This window comes from Equus caballus, chromosome 9, assembly GCF_041296265.1.
Source record: "Equus caballus isolate H_3958 breed thoroughbred chromosome 9, TB-T2T, whole genome shotgun sequence".
Classification (NCBI taxonomy): domain Eukaryota; kingdom Metazoa; phylum Chordata; class Mammalia; order Perissodactyla; family Equidae; genus Equus; species Equus caballus.
In genome coordinates this window covers 78,856,586-78,878,656 of record NC_091692.1, presented here as the reverse complement: position 1 = coordinate 78,878,656, position 22,071 = coordinate 78,856,586, and the positions used below count along the sequence as shown (strand labels likewise).

The 22,071-nt window shown below is 43.2% G+C and overlaps 1 protein-coding gene and 1 long non-coding RNA gene across 5 annotated transcripts in view; one reads left to right on the top strand and one right to left on the bottom strand.

Annotated features, from left to right (window-relative positions):
- Nucleotides 1-6,162: 6,162 nt before the first annotated feature.
- Nucleotides 6,163-20,769, bottom strand: LOC111775016 (uncharacterized). The gene is made up of 4 exons (XR_011421379.1): nucleotides 20,638-20,769; nucleotides 18,199-18,314; nucleotides 9,540-9,737; nucleotides 6,163-6,341 (listed from the first exon to the last, which is right to left on the bottom strand). It is a non-coding gene; the product is annotated as an uncharacterized lncRNA (long non-coding RNA).
- SNTB1 (syntrophin beta 1) overlaps nucleotides 19,505-22,071 on the top strand; it is a 228,302-nt gene continuing 225,735 nt past the window's right edge. Inside the window, exons 1-2 of one of the 4 annotated variants that reach the window (XM_005613396.4) lie at nucleotides 19,505-20,579; nucleotides 20,753-21,547. In XM_005613396.4, the coding sequence (XP_005613453.4) occupies nucleotides 20,977-21,547 (571 nt within the window). In that variant the 5' untranslated portion in view covers nucleotides 19,505-20,579; nucleotides 20,753-20,976. Of the gene's footprint in view, nucleotides 20,580-20,644; nucleotides 21,548-22,071 lie in introns of those variants that run through there. The other 3 variants (XM_023648905.2, XM_070221779.1, XM_023648908.2) reach the window with 3 other exon arrangements.

Genomic DNA, 22,071 nt, shown 5'->3' with positions numbered 1-22,071 from the left:
GATTCTGGAGTCAGCAAGCCAGAGAGTAAGCAGGGAAAGAGTGTTTTGGTTTTAACCCCATATATGCTGGGTTTAATGTAGGGAAACTGATATCAGAGTAGGTATCATATAGATTCACTCACTCAGTGACAGGCAGTGGTGAAAACTTACAGGCCTACACCCTGTGGCAGACATTTTTTATCGATTTTCAGAATGCTCTCTGTAAGGAGGCAGATGTGAAAGCAGAAGAGGAAAGAATGACTGAACCTCCCTTGCTCAGTTCTTCCTTCTAAATGCACCAATCAGCTAAGTCACTCCTCTACCCTCTAATTGACAAAGCAGCGAGAGGTCAGGCCTGTAACTCTAATTGAAGTCCCTCAATGTAGAACTAGGAGCCAGGAGGACGGAGGCTCCCTCCGCAGCCCACCCTCTTTCCCTAACAGCCCCCATCTCTTTAACATCAGTATTCCCCAAGGGTTCATCCTCCACCCTCGCCTCAGTCAGCTCTACACATTCTTTGCAGGATTTAATGTGCTCACCTGGTTTCAACTGTCACCTGGACACTGGTAATTCTAACCATGTGAATTGATTCTCTTTGGGGGTCAAGCATGTTTAAGGAGGAAGAGTGTGAGAAGGTGCTTATGGGAAAAAAGGCAACGGAAGGGACAGGGAACTGTCTCAAATCCAACCCAACACCATGCACTTGGCCTGAGCCCCGAGAAAAGGGGCTCTAGGTAAAAGGTAAAGGAGAGGTTTCATAGGATCTTTGTTAAACCTCAGGAACAAGCAGTTTGGCTATAAGACCATAAGAGAAAGTATGGTCTTGGATCAGGGAACTAGGCGGTCTTCCCATTTCTTCAAGGGACTTAGAGTGGCCTGCGGAAAATGAGGAGCACTTTATCAATGGGTACCTCATGGCTTTGCAGCCTTGCGAGTGCCACAAGACGGTCAGTGAATAAGGAAGTAGCATTCTCCTGAGTGTGCGTAAGACATAGCGTGAAAGACGGAGAGACAGAACATGACAGCAGGTCCATCTCTCGTGAGACCTTCTGAGAAAATTTGAAGGAGTTTGGCTTACAGACCTGAGGTCCTGCAGAAATGAAAGAGGGTGTCATGAGTAGAGAATTTCAGTTTTAATTTTAATTGAACTGTTTTACCCCTGTCCTGAATGAGACCTGGAGAAACACGGGTTGAATGGAAATGGCATACAGACCCCTGCCTACCTCTCCTGCTTCCTCTAGCTCCACCACCCTTAGAGTTTACTGCCATCCCAGCGTGAGTGAATTGAAATGCCCTGGCTGTTTCTTCTTTCTTGTCGCTGACAATCTGTTTCTTTAAAGGAATGTCCTTCCCCACATTGCCCCATGTTATCACTCCTAATTCTTCCTTCAAAACTCCTTTCAGATATCACTTGGTATGTGAAATCTTTTCTAAATTTAGCCATTCCTTCTAATATAACACTTCTATTCCTTTCCTTGCTTCTCTTATTGCCCTACAATAACTCCCTCTGTAGATAGGAGCCATACTCAGAAAAGGCACATTCTGCTCTTAATTCTACTTGCCCTGGTCAGAGCCCAGCACTTAAAGAGCAGTAGGGTTTTCAATACGAATTTGTTGAATCAAACTAAAGAGAACTAAACACAAGAATCCAGAGGGTTCCCTGTATTTGTTTTTTGAAAGATATCATGAAAGCAAAAAATTTTAATGTAAAAAGTAAAAGAAAACTAGGGGGGTCGGCCCGGTGGTGCAGCGGTTAAGTGCGCATGTTCTGCTTCCGTGGCCCGGGGTTTGCTGGTTTGGATCCCGGGTGTGGACATGGCACTGCTTGGCAAGCCATGCTGTGGTAGGCATCCCACATATAAAGTGGGGAAGATGGGCATCGATGTTAGCTCAGGGCCAGTCTGCTTCAGCAAAAAGAGGAGGATTGGCAGATGTTAGCTCAGGGCTAATCTTCCTTAAAAAAAAAAAAAAAAGAAAGAAAATTAGGTATATATATATATATATATATATATATATATGTACACACGGTGTGGATCAAAGTTTTTTTACTTATATGTGTGTGTGTATGTTCACACACATATGCATATATTCATTTGTTAGGTAAAGCTCTGGCATTTGAGCCGACAAATGTTGTGAAAATATTAGAGGACAAGAAGCCCTTCTCAATATTTTCTATACAACTGTATAGCTTAGGTGACTGCCTAAATGGCGTTATTGGTTTTCACATGGCAAGTGTGACAAGTGTCAAAAGCACCATCACGTGGGAGTCATTCATTTGGCTTTCGTATAAGCAGCAGCCACTTGCTACAAGGGAAAATTGTACACTTCCACTTTATGTTTCCAGAGAGGTAGCCCCCTAGAGATACACTCCGGGCCTCCTTCCCCACCCTCTTACTCACTCTTCCCCATGAGAGAGGGGATTTGTCTATCTAAGGAGTCTGGGAGAAGGCATGGACAACCGCATTCCACAAGAGCTATTGAGCCAGCTCTGCTTCTGTGGGAGGGGGCCTGTCTTGGCCCAACTGACCCGTGATCGAGTGGGTAGGTTTGTCTAATCCTGGAGTTCAGTATTAGGAAGTAACATCGGCCAACCTAGCTGCCCCTAAAACTCCAACAGTACTATGTTCACTGTGATGGCCATTGAGAACACAAAGACCAATAAGTGAAGAAACTCATGGCTCATAGGAGGGGCCAGACATATAAACATCATTACAGTAAAATGTGATAAGTAGTGACTGAGACAAGCACTGGGTATTATGAGAACACAGAATAAAGACACCTAATCTACCTTGAGGGGCTCAAGGAAAGCTCAAGAAGCAAGCTGAGTCTTAAATGAGAATTAAAATCTAGCCATTAAAACAATAAATAATAAAAACAACTACCATTATTGACAATGTGCCATGTTCCAGGTAAGTACTTTACATGAATTATCTCATTTAATCCTCATGGCAATCTGTGAAGTGGGTTATTATTACTCCCATCTGAACAAGAAGAAATTGAGACTTAAAAGTAAGTTTTTTTGAGCTCATGCATGTTGTAAGTGATGAGCATGGAGGCATGCATTTTTTGGTACTTTAAATCAGGATTCAGCAATTTTTTCTGGAAAGGGCCAAATAAGAAATATTTTGCAGGGCCAGGCCCGTGGCACAGCGGTTAGGTTCACACGTTCCGCTTTGGTGGCCTGGGGTTTGCTGGTTCGGATCCCAGGTGCGGACATGGCACCACTTGGCAAGCCATTCTGTGGCAGGCGTCCCACGTATAAAGTAGAGGCAGATGGGCACAGATGTTAGCTCAGGGCCAGTCTTCCTCAGCAAAAAGAGGAGGATTGGCAGCAGATGTTAGCTCAGGGCTAATCTTCCTCAAAAAAAAAAAAAAGGATAAAGAAATATTTTGGACTTTGCAACTACTCTCTGCTCAGCTGTTACAGCACAAAAACAGCCATAGAGCGTGCATAAATCAATGGGCATGGCTGTGTTCCAATTAAATTTTATTTACAGACACTGAAATTTGAATTTCATATAATTTTCCTGTGTCACTAAACATTCTTCTTCTTATTTTTTTCAACCATTTAAAAATGTAAAAGCAATTCTTAGCTATGTAAAAACAGGCCATATTCAAACAGGTGGTGGGCCAGATTTGGCCTGCAGGCCATTGATTGCCAATTCCTGCTTTGAATCCTTTTATGCCTAAATTCCTCTCTGATTCTTGCTTGCAGTTTTTTCCTCCTTTGTGATGGCTGGGAGCTTTGTTGGTTTTATTTTGCTTTTACTAAAGCGTGAGTTACTGGATTTTCTTTCATGTTTTCTAAGGTAGAAAGTAATTTCTCACCTTTCCAGAGTGCCACTTAGCGGAAAGTAAGAATGTTATGGCTTATGCAGGTGCCAATTAGAACCCATTACAGTCTGTCTGCCCTGCTGTGACTCCAAAATATTTGGCAGAACTCTACTCCTTGTTCTTTCAGCCCATTTCATTTCTTCCTTGCTATTCCTCCGCACATCCTTCTGAGTTAAGAGATTCATTTCTTTCTAAGTCCAGGTGGGGAGACTGATAAGTAAAGAAAATGCCCCTTGAGTTCTTACTACACAGAGATGTTGCATGAGACCTAGGACATTCCTTCTGTTTTCCAAAGATGAGAAGTTAAAGATTCTCTCATAGACAGCGTGGTGTGAAAGCCTTCTTACAGGAAAGGCCCAAATAAAGAAAATTGATCCAAGTTCAAGTCTGACTTTTGTAATAATTGTGAAAGGGTAGAACTTATTTTCCGAGCCCTTCCATGCCTTCTTAGAGTCCTTTATGCCTGCTTAGTATCCACTTACCTACTTGCATCCTTAGGTGCCCAGTGTCCCCAAAATGCCCCTTGTTCAGTTACTCAGATCAAAGTTATTGGCAGAACGGCCTTTGGTATTTTGAAACTATAAGATGAGAACTCTGCCTTTCCAGACACCCAGAAATGGACCATTTGGGGCAGAACTGCTGCTTGCCTACCCTAATATCCTTTCTCCCTTTTTTCCTTAGTAATAGAACCCAAAATTGTTATACAGGCAAACGACTGTCTAGAATAAAGACTAATTTTCCCAGCTTTCTTACAGCCAGGTGTGAATAAATGACTATGTTCTGAACAATGATATACGAGGAGAATTGCCGTTTAGCATCTTTCAAGAAGCATACTTAGGTATGCACCCCTGTTGTCTGTTCTTATTGTTTCTTTCTCCTTGAAATAAAGATGCTATGGCTGAAGCTCCAACAGCCGTCTTGACTGTGACTATGAAGGCCACACACAAGGGATGGTGGTTGGAGAGCTGGAAGGATCTTTGGTCCCTAATTTCATACAGCCACCAAATTAGCCCTGGACTATTTCTGAAATTCTTGTACAAAGGCAAAAAATAAATCTTTATCTTATTAAAGCAATCACTTTGTTGGGTTCCTATTATACACAGCTCCCCCTAACTCTAATTGATACAACAATCAAGTTAGCCAAACTTGCATGAGCAGAAATATTGTCTCTCTGGCTTTTTGAAGCTGTTCAACTTGTATACCACCAGGTACCCAGTGGCCGGTAAAGGAGATCGGGGGCACATCCAAGACTGTTACAACAATTTCCTGCCTCCTACTTGTCAGTTTCAGATCAGTCCTCAGCTCAGTTCTGAACTCAAGGGTCTCCCATCTTAGCTAGGTACACAGGGTAAGACAGAGGTCAAGGGTAAAAACTCAAGACTTCCCTCACCCATACCTGCTCAACCACCTACCAGCTGTGTGTCCTAGAGTAAGTTGACCTCCTTATGCCTCGGTTCCTCATCACTGAAATTGTGGTACGAATAGTATAGTAGTGCCCCCTTATCCACAAGGGTATGTTCCAAGACCCCCAGTGGATGCCTGAAACCATGGATAATGTGGAACCCAATATATACTATGATTTTTCCTATATGTTATACCTATGATAAAGTTTAATTTATAAATTAGGCACAGGAAGAAATTAACAATAACTACAATAAAATAGAGCAATTTTAACAATACACTGGAATAAAAGTTCTTAGGGATCCCAGCATAAGATTTTTCTCTTTCCCTATTAAGTGGAGAAATTTCACCTTTTCACTTAAGGGAAAGCACTTTACAGCTTCTTTTTGGCATATCCAAATTGCCAACATAGCAATTCTTGTGCTTCAGGGGCATTATTAAATAAAATAAGGGTTACATGAACATGAGCACTGTGATACCATGACAGTCTGTTTGACAACCAAGATGGCTACTATGCGACTAATGATCCGTTAACGTATACAGGGTGGATACGCTTGACAAAGGCGTAAACAACGACCCGGCAGATGGAGCAGGACAGAGTGAGATTTCATGAACCTACTCAGAAGGGCGCAAAATTTAAAACTTAAGAATTGTTTGTTTCTGGAATTTTCCATTTAATATTTTCAGACCATAGTTGACCACGGATAACTGAAACCTCGCAAAGTAAAACCGTGGATAAGGGGGGACCACTGTAGTTACTTCATAGGATCATTATAAGGCTTAAATGAGTTAATGTATGCAACGTGCATAAACAGTGGCGAGCACAAAGAAGTGCTAAGTATGTGTTATTATTATTATTATCATTAGTATCTTTGATGCTTTGAACTTGATGTCGATAGCACTTGATCTTCCTAGTAAAGAATTACTGCTTTTCTCATTTATAAGTTCATTTAAAATATTGTTTTAATTATAAGAGAAATAAATTGTTCACTACTGAAAACATTCAAGTTGTACATAAGTCAACAAAGTAAAACAAAAAGCCCCCTTATCTCATTGGTCTTCTCACTCACATTCCCAGTGGCAATCATTATTAGCTGTTGCGCGCATCCTTTCAGACATGTCCATGCCTGGAGAAGTATACATAGATACATGCAGAGAGAAAGAGAGACGTATATGGATACATACATCATTTTGCTTTTTGTTGTTTCATACAAAAAAGCTCATACTGTACCTACTAATCTATTATTTGCTTCTTTTGACTTAGTTTTTTTTAACTGAGATATAATTCCCATATAACATCGCATTAGTTTTAGGTATGCAACATAATGATTTGATATACGTATATATTGTGAAATGATTGGCACAATAAGTTTAGTTAACGTCCATCATCACACATGGTCACAATTTGTGTGTTTGCATGTGATGAGGACTTTCAAGATCTCCTCTTTTACCAATTTTCAAATACACAACATAGCATTGTTAACTATGGTCACGAGGCTGTACATTACATCCCCAGGACTTATTTGTCTTATAACTGGAAGTTTGTCCCTTTTGAGTTAATATTATTTTGACATCTTTAAAAATGTCTGCATGATGTTCCCTATTCATGGACATCTAAATGGTTTCCGGTTTTTCACTATTATAAAAAATGCTGCAATGGAGTTCCTTGCCTGGTACCTTTCTGCACCTGTGTGAGTATATCTGTCAGAAAATTTCCCAAAAATAGAAGAGCTGGGCCAAAGTGTATATGCATCATAGATAGTGCTGAAAAGTTCTCCAAGAGGTTTGTTTTAATGTGCAGTCCATTTATAGGGAATTCGAGTTCTATCTCCCCACACTATCTTTGAGATTGGATATTATCAAACTTCTTAGATCTTTGCCAACCTGAGAGACGAAAAACGGTGCTTTATTATTTTAATTTTTACTGTGAATGAGGCTGAGAAGCTTTTTGGAAATTTATCATGTTTTATTTGTTTTTTTATGGGATGTTTTTTGTTTATGTCCTCCCAGTATTTGAATCTTGCCATTTCCTTGAGGACTCCGGCTTTCTGTGCCTTGGGCTACCTCACATAAGGACCCTTGTTGTAATTCAGTCCTGATTTCTGATGTCAGCCATTCAGTTGGCATCTTGGCCTGAGTGTCTTGGCTCCTAACGCCCTGTGCTAAGTAGACTGGAGAGGGGATCCGGCAGGCAGATTTGGACACACCCATCCAGGAGAGCGAGGTGACAGAATGCAAAACTCTAGCTCTTCTTAGGTCACGTATCTTCCATGAGACAGAGGGAAGGTTATCTAACCCTAGGCCTCTCTAAGTTGGCGTGAGTCCTCACCCAGAGGTCCAAGGTCTCCAACAGTATCACCTTTCCTCGTGAGAAACCGTTACTCTTTAGTGAGGAGTATGCAGAAAGCCCAACAATTCTACCATCCTACTGTCATCCTATATCAGAATTGAATCCCTTTGGGAATGGCTGAGAGGGGCAGAGTCCTCTAGGAAATAAAGCCTCCCCAGTCTGGATTCATCTATAACTCAAAAGGTTGGCTCTGGCTAGTACATTTTCTGCTGCTCCTGGCATCACATCCCAGCACCAATGGAAGCTTTGGAAGACAGAGGAAATAATAGAGAAAGCAGAGTCCAGAAAATCACATTCCAGCTAACCAAAATATGCAGATCAAGTAAAACACATCTGTAGGCCACGGTTTTGATAGGTACAAAATTTGAATCACTCTTTCAAGAACTTGTGCAAAAAGCCCTCTGTTGTGAAACAAGTGTGCATAACACCCTCCACCGGCCTTTCAAACTCTCCTTTATGATGCCCTAAGAAAAGGTGAATTCAACCCACTCTTTCTTATTCAGGAGAGCCCCTTCCTTCTTCTCCTACAGATGTTGCAAAATCTTGCTTTTCATTCACTCCAGAGAGTACCTGAACCCAGGAAGCTAGGGCAATTGGTGAAAGCAACAAATTCCCCTTCAGAACAAAGAAGCACAGTTATAAATCCAGCTCCAAGAACACGCCGTGCTAACCTACAGCTCTCCAGCCAGGTAAGCCATCTGATCTCTGAGATTGACTTTGCATCACACAGTTCTAACCAATCACCCATCTATTACTCGTGCTTTTCCAACCCACCTGTGTCCTCCTCACCACCACTGGCTCTGCACCAGTCCACGCTCACCATTTTTTTCAAGTCCCAACTCACACACCCTTCCCTGGCCCTCCCTTTCTCTGGGGATGCCCACCGTCCACATTTTCCTGGGCGTTGAAGTGTTCAGCCCCTACCACAATGGGCTCCTGTGTATGTTTAGGGAGTCAGAATGGCATAGTGAAACTCTCCAGGACTTGGGCGTCTGGCAGAAGTGCAGTTGAATCCTAGCTCTGGCGTTAGCCAGCTATGACCTTGGGCAGGTTACTTAATAGTTTCCTCTACTGTCAGATGGATAATCACAATTGCCTTGGAGAGTTGCTCCAAGGATTAAATCAGATAATATATGCAAAGTACTTAGCTCTGTTCTTGACTCATGCTATGAGACCTATTATTCTTAATTTTACCTCTATTTTTGGGTATAGTTTCATGTAATTCTTTTCTTTAAAATCCAAATTGTCCATCCCTTCAGATCAGAAACCAAATCCTGTGTTTTTTAATCCCATAAAAGCATCTAGCACAGTCTGTTTACGGATTAGTCAAGAATTGTTTCTGAAATTATTGGAATATTTACATAACATTGAGATCAAAGGTGAGAGGGACACATGCGTCAGGTGTAAAAGCTGATGGCCTCAACAGAATTGGCACGGTATTGTATAGAGTGATGATTCTCTGGATACTGAAGAAAAAATGCTTAAGCTTGACTCAGAAACCCTGAATTATAGTAACCTTGGTAAAGTCATATAACCTTGCTAAGCTTTTGTGCCCTCCTCAGAAAATGATGCTTAACAATATCTGACCTGCCTACCTTTCTAGGACGTTTTGAGACTCAATTGCCATCATCCATATGAAAACATTTTCAGACGGTAATATAATATAAAAATGAAAGACCCCTGAGAATGGTTGGGTAAATTAGACTTCTTGTGATTACTTAGGAAAGGAAGAAAGAGGCGAACGGTTTCTCCTGGAAACTACCCAGTCTCTGAGCATTGTTAGTTTGTAGCCTTGAAATGTCTTCATAATCTGATCCGTCCCTGGATGACAGAGGGTCAGACTGTACTTCCCAAGGCTGCTCAGGACTAGATCTGCTTGCTCCATAAACTCTGTACCTGAGTTAAGCCTGTAGTGGCTAAAGCTAATTTCTAAAATGTTAGGGGCATTTACAGGGAGCAGAGTCCGGGTACTTACCCAGAAATGTTCTCTGGGTTGACCACGTTCACAGAGAATATAAAGTGCAGAAAATTCCAGAACTCCTATAGGTTCAAATAAACCCAAATTTCCTCTCTCTATACAAGTCCCATTTTCAGTGCTTTTTGGATCATGTTGGTTGGGTTTCTTTTCGTTTGTTTTTGCACCAAGTTTGTGGAAGTGTTTTTCTCTTGACAACTGGAAGTTTGGAAAGAGATGGAAAATTACTCTCTGATAGCTGTTCTGTGTCTTTTTTGCAAGAACCTAATATAAAGGCATCTAGTCTCTTGTTGAACCATATAGTAGAAAGCAAAATATCTACCATCTTATTTCTGTCACCAGTTTGGGAACGGGTATAGGTTGAAGGAGCATACATGAAGCCAAAGGAAGGCCAGTTGGCTGGCTGCCAAAAAACCTCCCCTGTAGCATTACATTTATTGAGCAGGGCTGGGTAGTCCTTGGAGATCAGAGGTTTCATTCTATGAGAACACGAGATTGTATCAGAGCGCTAAGAACAGACTTACCATATACAAACTTCCCAGAGACTGAGAGAGAAATCCAGACCTTCAGTTCAGTTACTTACAGTGGGAAGTATGACGTCATGACCCAAAGTCCAAATTCAGCCTAAATGAGTCTTTGGTTTGCTTGCCTTTTATTTTATTTGTGGGGCCAAATGATATTTTACACAAATTAGAGCCAAAGTTTCTTTCCAGCCTTATTGTGACATAATTGACATATAACATTGTATAAGTTTGTGTTCAACACGATCATTTGATATGTGTATATATTGCGAAATGATTACCACAATATGATTAGTTAACACATCCATTACTTTATGTACTTATCTTTTTTTTATGGTGAGAACTTTTAAGATCTACTCTCTTAGCAACTTTCAAGTACACAATACAATATTGTTAACTATAGTCACCATGCTGTGCATTAGATCCCCAGAATTTATTCATCTTATATCTGAAAGTTTGTCCATCTTTGACCACCTTCACCTATTCCCCTCACCCCAGGACCACCAATCTACTCTCTGTTTCTATGAGTTCAGTGTTTTTAGATTCCACATATGAGTGAGATAATAGTGTTTGTCTTTCTCTGTCTGACTTATTTCACTTAGCACAATGCTCTTGAGGTCCATCTATGTTGTCACAAATGGCAAGATTTCCTCCTTTTTTATGGCTGAATAATACTCTGGTATATATATACAACATCTCTTTATCCATTCACCCATCTACACTTCAGTTGTTTCCATGTCTTAGCTATTGTGAATAATACTACAATGAACGTGGGAGTGCTGATATCTTTTCAGGATAGTGATTTCATTTCCTTTAGACATATACTCAGAAGTAGGATTTCTGGATCATACGATTGTTCTATTTTAAGGTTTAGAGGAACCTCCATTCTGTGTTCCAGAGTGGCTATACCAATTTACATTCCCATCAACAGTGCACAAGAGTTGCCTTTTCTCCACATCCGCGCCAGCTCTTGTTAGCTCTTGTCTTTTTGATAGTAGCGGTTCTAACAGGTTGAGCCAAATTTAAAAAATAATTGAAAAGTAGATTTCTCAATTGTCTTGGAAAATCAGAAGATCTGGTCCCTATGCTTTCCGAGAAGGCAACAATCACTGGCCATTGAGGGACACTGCTGGCCTCTTACAGGAAGTTAGTGTTCTTCAGGTTTTCATATTTCTCACCACTGATTATTACCCAACACTGGAGCCATTTATCATAGTACGTGTATTGTTCTTCTCATAATAGAGAAATCTTTCTTCTATACTTATGTCTCTATCGAAATTTGGAAAACAGAAAACTAGAGGGCAGAATATTTCAAGAAAATGGATAATCATCATCACCATCATCATTCTCCTACTGTCGCAAGCTTCTCTCTTCCACAAAAATTTTAGCCTTGAGAGAATTTCAGGACTCATTGATTATAATGGGCTTTTTGCGAAAGAATCTAAGTTCACTCTAAGTAGATTCTATCGGGCAAAACAAAATTCTCTCTTAACAAAAAAAAAAAAAAGAAAGAAATCCCCAACAATCCCAAAACAAATTTTTCAGTTGCTTGACTTTCTGGAAAGAAAATAAATGCTAATAAATTGGTTTTGCATTCGTGCAAAAATTGGGCTTCTTCGCTCTGACTGTAATCTAAAGCTGTTTTTTATGTGGGGGTATTGGTGTTGGTGGCATTGAGAGGAGCAGTCACAGTGTTTTAATCTTTCAGATAGCCTGTGGGACAGAGTTTAAAACATAGCAATGTTAGGGCTGCCAAAGACTCACTCATTGGAAGAGAGGTTGATCCTCTTGGGGGCTTCTCTTTAAAAATGATTTTAAAGGCCCTCACTCAGAGGACCACAGATGTAAAATCTGACTTTCAATCAAATGGGGCCTAAAATGTGGCGAAGGTGGCAGGGTGACCCAGAGGAAAGGGGACATGATGTGGAGTTTGTCAAATTTAAGTCTGAATTCCAATCCTTCCACTCCAAATTGATGTGATCCTGAGTGGGTTTCTTTATTTCTCTGTGTTCCAAGTCTCCATTTATAAAACTGGGATGAATTCTGCTTCACAGAGTTGATGTGAATATTGCATGAGAAAATATAAACTGGCCCTTTGTGAGCACTTTCAAATGTTGGTTCGATTTCTCTTTCTTGTTTCCTTTATATATAATAATGATAGCTACCGTGAACTGAAATGCTTACTATTAGCCAGACTAGTGCCTCGTAACTTGACTTCTAGTTTTCCCCTGGTTTTATAGTTGCTCCAGTCCTTTTCCCAGCATTTCAATACACTAGACCAGGAATCATTCTTTTTCTGTAAAGAGCCAGGTTAGAAATATTTTTATATTTTTGACCATCTCTACAGGCAAAGGGCTCAAGGATCAGAGGGTTCTACAGTCTCTGTTAGATTGCCCGCTTTGCCTGCCATTGCAGTATGAGAGCAGCCATAGACAAGATGTAGACAAATGTATGTTGCTGTGTTCCAATAAAACTTATTTAGAAAAACAAAGAGCTAGACCAGGGGCCAGAGTTTTCCAACCCTTCCACTTGACGATGAATCTTCAGTATCCTATACATAGTTCTTGCTGTCCTAAGGCATAGTTAAAATTTCAGTTGGTTTTAGGAGGGAGGGTGGAAGGCAAAGAGGAAGAGAGGAAAGAAATAGCAAGAGAACTTAAAATGAATTTATAAGCTGTATACCATTATATTCAACTACATATAGAGAAGATTCTTTTTCTGCTCATCTTAAATCTATATACCTCAACTAAAATGTTTACCGCTTACCACTTCTGTCATCTCAAACCTAGTAAGACTAGTTAACATTTCTTGATCACTTTTTTTCACTCAGTGTGGGCTTTGTGTCAAGTGCCTAACACGGACTATTCTATTTAATCCATACAATAATCCTATGAAACGAAAGTAATTGTTAAACACATATTTTAGTGAGCAAATTGAAGCTTAAAAGAGTTGAATGATTTCCCTGGTGTCACAGAGCTCGTAAGTTAGGGAGCTGGGATGTAAGTCTAAGCAGCTGGACTTCACAGTTGCTCAACTTCTCAGCCTCAGTTTCTTCACACATAAAAAATGGATTATCCATCTAAACCTTAGTTTCTCGGAACGATTACAACAGTGAAGGTATCTGAAAGTGCCTGGGTCAGAATCAGGGAGCACTTAATCAGTTCCCTTTTCTTTCTCTACCATAGCATTTGGGATTATCCAGCAATTATTAAATATTTATTGATTACCCACTATCTTGTCGGGTTTAACCGATCTAGAGCCACTGTTTCTTAGGAGAAAGACATTTTAGTCCTGACTTTGCCTCCAAGGATGTGTGACCTTAGGGAGCCTTTGGTGTTGGGTTTCCACTCTGGAAAATGACAGGTTTCTGCTCAGCCTTTCTGACAATGCTGTCTTATTTACACCAGAACCCACTTGATAAAATGTACACTTCCAGACCCTACCCAAGACCAGACTCATCAGGATCTTTTGGAGTGGGGCTTAGGTTTCAGCATTATTATCCCCAACTATAGTTTCAAAATAAGTATTAAACCTACAAAAAAGTTGAAAAAAATCATACAATGAACCCTATCTACCTTTCACTAGATGCACTTATTGTTAATTTGCTTCATAGATCTTTTTTTCTCTTGCTTGAGAAAAAATATTTGAAAAGTCAGACTCCATTTGAAAGTCAGTTCATAGGTTGCCACGTTTGCTTGATAATTCCTCTCTCTCTCCATTTGAAAGTCAGTTATGGGCATCATTTCACCCCTGAACATATCAACGCATATCTTTTAGGAACAAAGATGTCTACAACCATAACACCATTATTGCACCCAAGGAATTTAATTAATATTGATGCTATTATGTTATCAAATACACAGTCTATATTTAAATGTCTTTAATTACTACCAAAAAAAGTCCTTGTAGTTTTTCTTTGACGATCTAATCCAAAATCTTGCATTTTATTTGATTTTCATGTCTCTTTCACTTCCTTTTGTTTAGAAAATTGTTTTTTGTCTCTCATGACTTGATATTTTCAGGGAGTTCAGGCCACATGTTTTCTAGAATGCCCCTCCATCTGGATCTGCCTGCTTTCCCATACCTAGATTTCTAGGTGGTAGATTAGATCGAGCATTTATATTATACTCTGTGTACCTTTATTGGAACACATTCTAAGGACAAAACGAACTGCAAAAAATTTTGAACTTACTAAGTAGGTTTGCTGTTGGTATTGCTACTGGAATAGTAATAGTAATTCTGAAACAATCTCTTTCTATATTGTAGGACATGGCAAAATAAATAAATACCTTGACATTTTTGAAAACCAGATTTCTCATACATTGGGTGATAAAATATGGAATAAGGAGGAGCCAGCCTGGTGGCATAGCAGTTAAGTTCACACGCTCCATTTGGACAGCCTGGGGTTCGCCAGTTCAGATTCCGGGCACAGACCTCTGTACCGCTTATTGAGCCATGCTGTGGCAGGCGTCCCACATATAAAATAGAGAAAGACTGGCACAGATGTTAGCTCAGGGCCAATCTTCCTCAAAAAACAAACAAACAAATATGGAATAAGGAAAAATAAGAAAGAATCTATGATGTCAGATTTGAATTGGGGGTATGAGTATGAACTCTATCTACTACCATAGTAGAAATAAGCACATCTAGTCGTCAGATCTTGGTTTTTAAATAACATTTCACACTAAAAGGAACCAGCGCTCCTTAAGGAATGACTGATTATGGGGTTAGGTAGATAAAATATAAGTTGATCCTGGAATAACTTGTTATGTCAGAAAGAAAAAAATGCTTAATGATAATGGAGACTTGTCAAAAGAACACAGGAGTCAGCTTGAAGAGGCTCACATTTGGCATATCTGAGCAGAAAAGAGAATAATAATAGTAATGGGTCATAGCACAGTAAATAGGAATTTATATCATAGTGAAATTAAAATCAACAGCAACAGAAGGAAGTATATATGGAAGAAACTACATTTCAGAAGTCTGCGAATAAATGTTGAAGGGATTATTGAATTCGATGCTTTTTTAACATGCTCCCCAGGTGGTTCTAATTCCCTCCTAAGTTTGAGAACAACTGCTAGGCATTACCTTGAAGCACTTTAAGGCTATAATAGCTATGAAATCTGAAACATAGCCCCTGCCCTGAGAAAACTGATACTGAACAGAAATATATGAAAAATGAAATTCTAGCCAGCCTGCGACGATTTGTTTTCTCCTGGAAGTACTTCTGCTAGTATTTTCCCTGCTATTTTCTCCACCGGTCATTCTGGCTGCTCCTGAAGCTGGCTGTTCCATTCCAGCGTGGTCCTGGGAGAACTCCTGCCCTCTTACTTCCACCACAGTCCTCTGCCCCCGAAGTGCAAAATATTGACACCCACGGAAAAGCGAAAAGGAGGCAGCTGCCTGGGATTGTCTCCAGGCTCTGCCTTTTGCTTATTCTTGTTTTCTTCACCTCTTCACCAGGCAAACCACAGCTTGCAGGCATCAATGCCAGGCCAGTGGACACTGCATGTAAATACAGTGTCTTGCGATGCCTCAGAGGGCTTAAATTTTTATTCTAGAAGTAGGGCAGGAACCATTTGCCTGTAAATGTGTCTTCTGCCTCTGGGCTTCCAAGTTTTGCAATTAATTGGGGTTATTTTTGTATAGTTCTAGTTTAACCATGCATAGAAGCCATTCAAAAGTGAGCAAATAGTTACGAATTTCTCTCCCTGTAATCAATCTTTTCCTTTGCTTCCCACATCCAAATCGAGTGCCAGACCCCGTCGATTCTGCTTTCAACATTTTTCAAGTATCATCCTTGACTTTTCATTTTCTTTCGGCCATATTTTGAAGATGCGTATGGAAGAAATTGATTTCCTATTCTTCTTCACCATCACACCAGGACATCTATGCCTACGTAAGCCAACTTGCTGAAGTTACTAGTGTGGAGTGGGATATCTTGCCTACTAGGATTTCAAAGAGCCATTTTGTTCAACATGTCTTTAATATGGGCTCTAAACTGCCATTGCAAAAAAGGATCAAATGTAAAATCCCTTAAGAAAAGTGACTTAAATTTATATTATAGATCCCAAATGACTGGTATAAGCCTTGTTTCAGCAACAGCAGTTATGAAAGGGAAGTAAAAGAAGAGGAACTCCATAAGAGAAGGTGGAAGATAACCATCTAAGCACTTTAAATTCTGCCCTGGGCTACTCCTGCTCCTGGGAAAAGTCCCCACTACAACATTCTAAACTCAGTGAGCAATCAAATAACTCTCACCTGAATCACTGGCTGGCTGACAGTCTGGATGGTGGTCTATCTAGTTTATCAAGGATCCACCCAGGCAAATGCCAGGTGGTGTCTGCAAACACATTTAAAATTGATAATGCACCTGTTAGCCAACTGGGGCACACCAGAGAAGACAGAACTTGCTCAGCCTCTCTTCCTGTGCCATCCCTCTGTCTTAGGGCTTCATCTTTCCAATAAGAATCACTAACCCAGTATTATGATTTGGAATCAGAGGCTGGCTGCTTCCACCCATTCACACTCAGCACTGCAGCCATGGCATTCCCCCCATGTACTCTTTGTGTACAATCTGTCTTCCTGTCTTAATTATCTTTGCATCTTTGGGTCAGCCTACCTCCAGTACCTTCCTCAGTTCCTTAGAAGAGAAGGTACTTAGTAAGTGTTTAGTCAATAGATATTTACGTGGGTATTCCTTATCTTAGGGGTTGTGAATTTCAAGCACCTCTCCTGCTCCTCTCTCCTTCTGTTCTCCCATTTTCCCCCAGATATCAAAGAGCTCTCCACTTTTCTCTTCTTCACTATTCCCCTTGTATCTGCTCTCCATCCTGTATATTGAATAATCCCCCTAAAGATGTTCAACCTACTCTTTAGGAAACAGTACCAAAAGTACAATCATCACATTTTCCAAATCTGAATATTGGAGCATGGGTTCAAACCAGTAGAAGTTTAATCAGTAGGTAATAGGAAGTAATATTTGAAACAAGACTGTCCCTGACAATCCAAAATGTGTGGTTGTTGAAGCCCAAAGGGGACAAGGAGAATGGCCTGTGTTGTAATCCTCCACGGCCCTATCTTGCGTTTTGGTCCAGCCTATCTCTCTGATCTCCCCTCCCAACTCTCTCTTCCTGCCATGGGCCATGCTGACCTCCTTTTGGTCCCTTGAACCAGACAGGTTAGTTCTGTCTCAGGTGCTTTGCAAGGGCTCTCCCTTCTCCCTGGAACCCTCTTCCCTAGATCTTTGCAAGACTCTCATCTTCTTATCATCCATGTCCCAGCCCAAATGTCACCTTCTCCCAAAGACTTTCCTTAACAGCCACTGCCTCCAGATGTCCCTTGCCCTAAGTCACTCTTGACCCTATAACTCTGCTTTATTTTCTTCCTAGAATTTACTTCTCCACGCAAGTATCTTATGTTTGCAGTCTTTCTCCACCCTACCATCCACTACAATGGAAGCCTCACAGAGCACATCTTTGCCAGTCTGTCTGCTCCCGTATCCTAGCACCTAGAACAGTGCCCTGGGACATGGTAGGGGCACAACAAAACTGCGGAATGAATGGATGGACACTGCCCCTTCTGCCACAGGCTGCTGCTCACTCACATATGCTCAGCTCTGTGGAGCGGAGAATTGTGTGATCAGCTCTTGCAATTCTAAGTCCACCCAAACCTCTGTAGGAAATGCACCTCCCACAGGAAAGGGGAACACACGGAGGATTCCAGCTTTGGCTGGATAGGAAACGGAAGTCAAAAGTTTAGGACAGAAAGAGGAAGCACAACAGGAGACACAGCTAAGCAAAAGAAATCTGCTTAAAAAATAAAAATTAAAAAAAGACGGGACCTTCGAGTGCAGTGGTTAGAATACTGAAATTGGACTGGTAGTCATAATGACCCAGTTGAGGCTTTGTCCCAAACTTACTGTGTGCCATTGGGTCCATCACTGCTCTATGCTGAGCTTTAGGTGCCACACTAATAAAATGAGGAAGCTGGAAGTCTCTTTGGTCCTTTCCAGTGACAGTTCTTTAAAAGGGGAGACCTAGGAGCCTATGATCTGTCCTAATTGTAAGGGTTCTGCGGCTACACTGCAGTAGTCTCAGTCCCACTGAGAACTAAGAAATGAGGTAGGTAAGGTTTACCTTTGAGAGTCAGTATTACTCATCGGAGGCCAGATATGCAGAGCTGTCAGAGGGATAAGGTAGGACTTCCAGGCCAGCAAGACCGCACAGTCAGCAGTTTTAACATATTAACGTGTCTAAAGAAAAAAAATGTCCATTAGGGGAGGGGGAGTTCTCTAACCTTGGAAAGGAGAGGCCAGAGACCAGGGCTGGCTCTGCTTTTCCATATGCAGCCTGGAGGAAGGGTCTTAACCGCCAGAGCTTCCCTCCCAATGGAAAGACTGGCCTCAGTGCAAGATGAACGTGATAGCTTACAGGCTCCGAGCATTCTCAGGAGAGTGCAGGACGATCGTTAAGAGTCCAAACTCATCAAAACTGGCTTCAAATCCTGACTCTGCCATTTACTAGCTACATGACCTGTGCAAGTTATTAAACCTGTATCTCTATTATTTCACCTGTGAAATGGGACTGATGATAAAAGTAAGTATCCCCAAGAATTGCTGGAAGAATTAAGTCAATATATATAAAACACTTGGAATAGGGGCTTTACTATAATTCCATTGGCAAAGCCATCTCTGGCCAGTGTGCATGCCTGAGGCCTAATGATCTTAAATATTTGTCTCCCCCCCTTCCAATGTCATTTTCAACAAGCAACCTACTCCTTCTTATGTGGGTTTGCTTACACAGAAAAAATGTGCTTATCATAGAGATTCTGAGAAATTCCCATCCCAGAGCCTGCAATGTTTTATGGCAAATCGATAAACTACTTCTAGTTATGCCTGGGCCTCCCACTTTGCTGGACCACAGAAGCAAGATACAGGCATAGTGCAAATGGAGGATTTCGGTCCAGGGGCAGAACTGTTTTGATTTTCAAATCATCTCACTGGCATTCTGGTGCCTCTCTCCGCCTTACTGTCCTTGGGTTAGAATGCAGACACGCAGGCTCTGATTCTCCTGAAGAGCAACGCGCCTGAGTCCTCAGTCTCTAAAGCAGAGGGCAGAGGGTTTACCCACCCAACAGTGTATCAGCTCCTGGTCTGATCTTGCCCACAGTGGCTGCTGTCCCTGCCACGGGTGCCAGCTTTACATGAAAGAATAAAGAGCTTTTGTAAGACTGGTGGTCTAAAAATATAGGAAAGGAGGCACTCCAAGCTTTAATCCAAGGGTTCCCACTGGCCTGGCTGCATTGACTTCCCCTCCTCAAAAAAAATATGTCCAAGTGTTTTCATTTTATTCTGTGACCTCCTGGGAACAGCAGCCACCCTTTAGGGATTTGTCTGAGTTTTAAACATTCTCAATTAAAAGTGTGAGTCATTCTGGAAGGGTTAGAGAAACTTCAGTGAAGACACACATCAGTGGGAATATGTTCAAGGAGATTTCTTTCCTCCTGACACCTTGCTGGACTGAGTTTGCCTTTAGCAGTTGCGAGAGTTGTGAGTCTCGTTTTGTTTCGTTGTTGGAGAGAGCTGGAAAGGGGAGGTGAAGGAGAAGGGCGAAACACTTCAAGAGATCCATGAGACCTGCTCAGCGCTGGAAGAGAACTTGAGAGGTTCAAGGACCAGGAGGACCCTGGGAGGTTCAGCTATGACATAGGTTATGTGGGCATTTCCAGATTGGCCTGGGAAGGTAACCAATAATTATAATATCTTTCCTCTGGAAAAATGCAGCTTGAGCTCCCAATAAGTAACCTGTAAAGGGACTTCGGAGGTACAATGCATTGCAAGTGAGCTCTTAAATGGTGGACTTCCTACACTGGATCTTGGGAAGAAAGAGAAAGTCCCAAGAAGCATTTGGGGCGGCACAAGGAGCATACAAAGTGTTAGAGCTGGAAGCAGATTTACCCCTGGGCTCTGGGGCAGGCAGTGACCTGCTGAAAAGCCCAACCGGCAGAGACACCTCTCCAGAGACCCCACAGAAAGATGTCCTGCATTTAAAGAAAGGAAGTGTCGGGGGCTGGGATTAGCCTGACGTTTCATTTCGGGTTCTTGGGACAGCCTTGCCTCTTGACTCTCAGAGAACCCAGAGCCTCCGTTTGAGTTTACCTGAGTCCTTGCGGAAAGGAGAGACAAGTAAGAACTCAGCAGGAGAAGCCAAGCCTTGGTGAGGAAGCCAGAGTAAGGAGATCTGGATCCAGATACAACGGGGGGTTAAGACTGAGGGACAATTCAATGGATGGTATGAAAGGGATGGGGGCTTAGGAGCATCCAGCGAGGGGGCCAAGGCAGCACACATAGACCAGGCAAAGGTGCGGTGTGAGCGTCCGCGGGAAAGGGAGAGTCGAGAAGAGAAGGCTGGGGCGGAGTGGCGAGAAGGCTCTGGGAAGCTGTCCCTAAGGCGCCGCGCGCTCCGAGGAGGGAGGCGGCGTGAGCGTGCGACCGCCGAGGCTGCGGCGGCTGGAACAGGTGAGCGGCCGCCGGGTGGTGGGTCCCCGCCCTTCCCCGCGAGCGTGCCTCCTCCTACCGACTCTCTCCGGCGGTTAGCTGTTCCGCGGCTCCCCTTGGTTTGGGGTTTTGCAACGGGCAGCTGGCTTTTTTTTTCTTCCCTCCCCTGTTTCTGTCTCTCCTTCTTCTTTTAGGTTGCTCCACCCCGCCCAGGATCAGGCGAGGGGGAACCAGCTTGGCTGCGGCTGCCAACTCGCGCCGAGTGCGTCTGCAACTCCCGGAGTGGAGTCTCGCGTCCTGCCTCGTCCCCGCGGGGCGCGCGCTCCTCGCTCCCCCAGGCCCCGCGTCCTCCCCCCGCAACCCTTCCCCACTTTTCCCCGCTTTTGCAATCACATGGCATTTTAAGAATGCCGGAAAGATGGCGGTAGCGGCGGCGGCGGCGGCGGCGGGGCCGGCCGGCGCGGGAGGCGGCCGAGCGCAGCGGAGCGGGCTGCTGGAAGTTTTGGTGCGGGATCGCTGGCACAAAGTTCTGGTGAACTTGAGCGAGGGCGCCCTGGTTCTGAGCTGCGAGGAGGGCTCTGCGGCGTACAACGGCATCGGGACCGCCACCAATGGCTCGTTCTGCAGGGGCGCCGGCAGCGGGCACCCGGGCGCGGGCGGCGCGCAGCCCCCGGACTCGCCCGCCGGGGTCCGCACCGCCTTTACCGACCTGCCCGAGCAGGTGCCCGAGGCCATCTCGAACCAGAAGCGTGGCGTGAAGGTGCTGAAGCAGGAGCTGGGCGGGCTGGGCATCAGCATCAAGGGGGGCAAGGAGAACAAGATGCCCATCCTCATCAGCAAGATCTTCAAGGGGCTGGCGGCGGATCAGACCCAAGCCCTGTACGTGGGGGACGCCATCCTGTCGGTGAACGGGGCCGACCTGCGGGACGCCACCCACGACGAGGCGGTGCAGGCGTTAAAGCGCGCGGGCAAGGAAGTGCTGCTGGAAGGTAAGGGGTTAACGCCGCGCGGGCTGCGCTGGGCGCGCACACACCCACTCGCCCTCCCGCCGCACCCTCACCCTCACCCAAGTGTCCTCACACCCCAGGGGGCTGGGGGTGGGAGGTGGCATGGAGTTTTGACAACTTTTACCCACCTGGGGGCAACTTGACCCCACCTACAGTCGTTACAGGCTTTGATCCAGCAGGGTGTATGAAAAGGCTAGGCGAGCAGGGTGTCTCGAGCTCCTCTGTGCCGAGCGCCGGTCTCTTGCTAAGTGCACGTTCCCTCATTTTGATCTGCGGATAATCCAAGTGCAGTGTAGGGGCTGGGAAGTGGAACTGGAAATTAAGGTAGATGTCCACGTTACCAAGTGAGCTCACTGAGTAATCGCAACTCTGATAGTTTTCTGCTTTGGCACCATTTTCTCCTCTGAAGCCTGGGCAACTCAGCTAAAAGGGTTGAATCCTAAAGGGACCAGAGAGGGGTGACAATGTTTGAATGCTGAAACTCCGACCACTCTTCTAGACTTCCC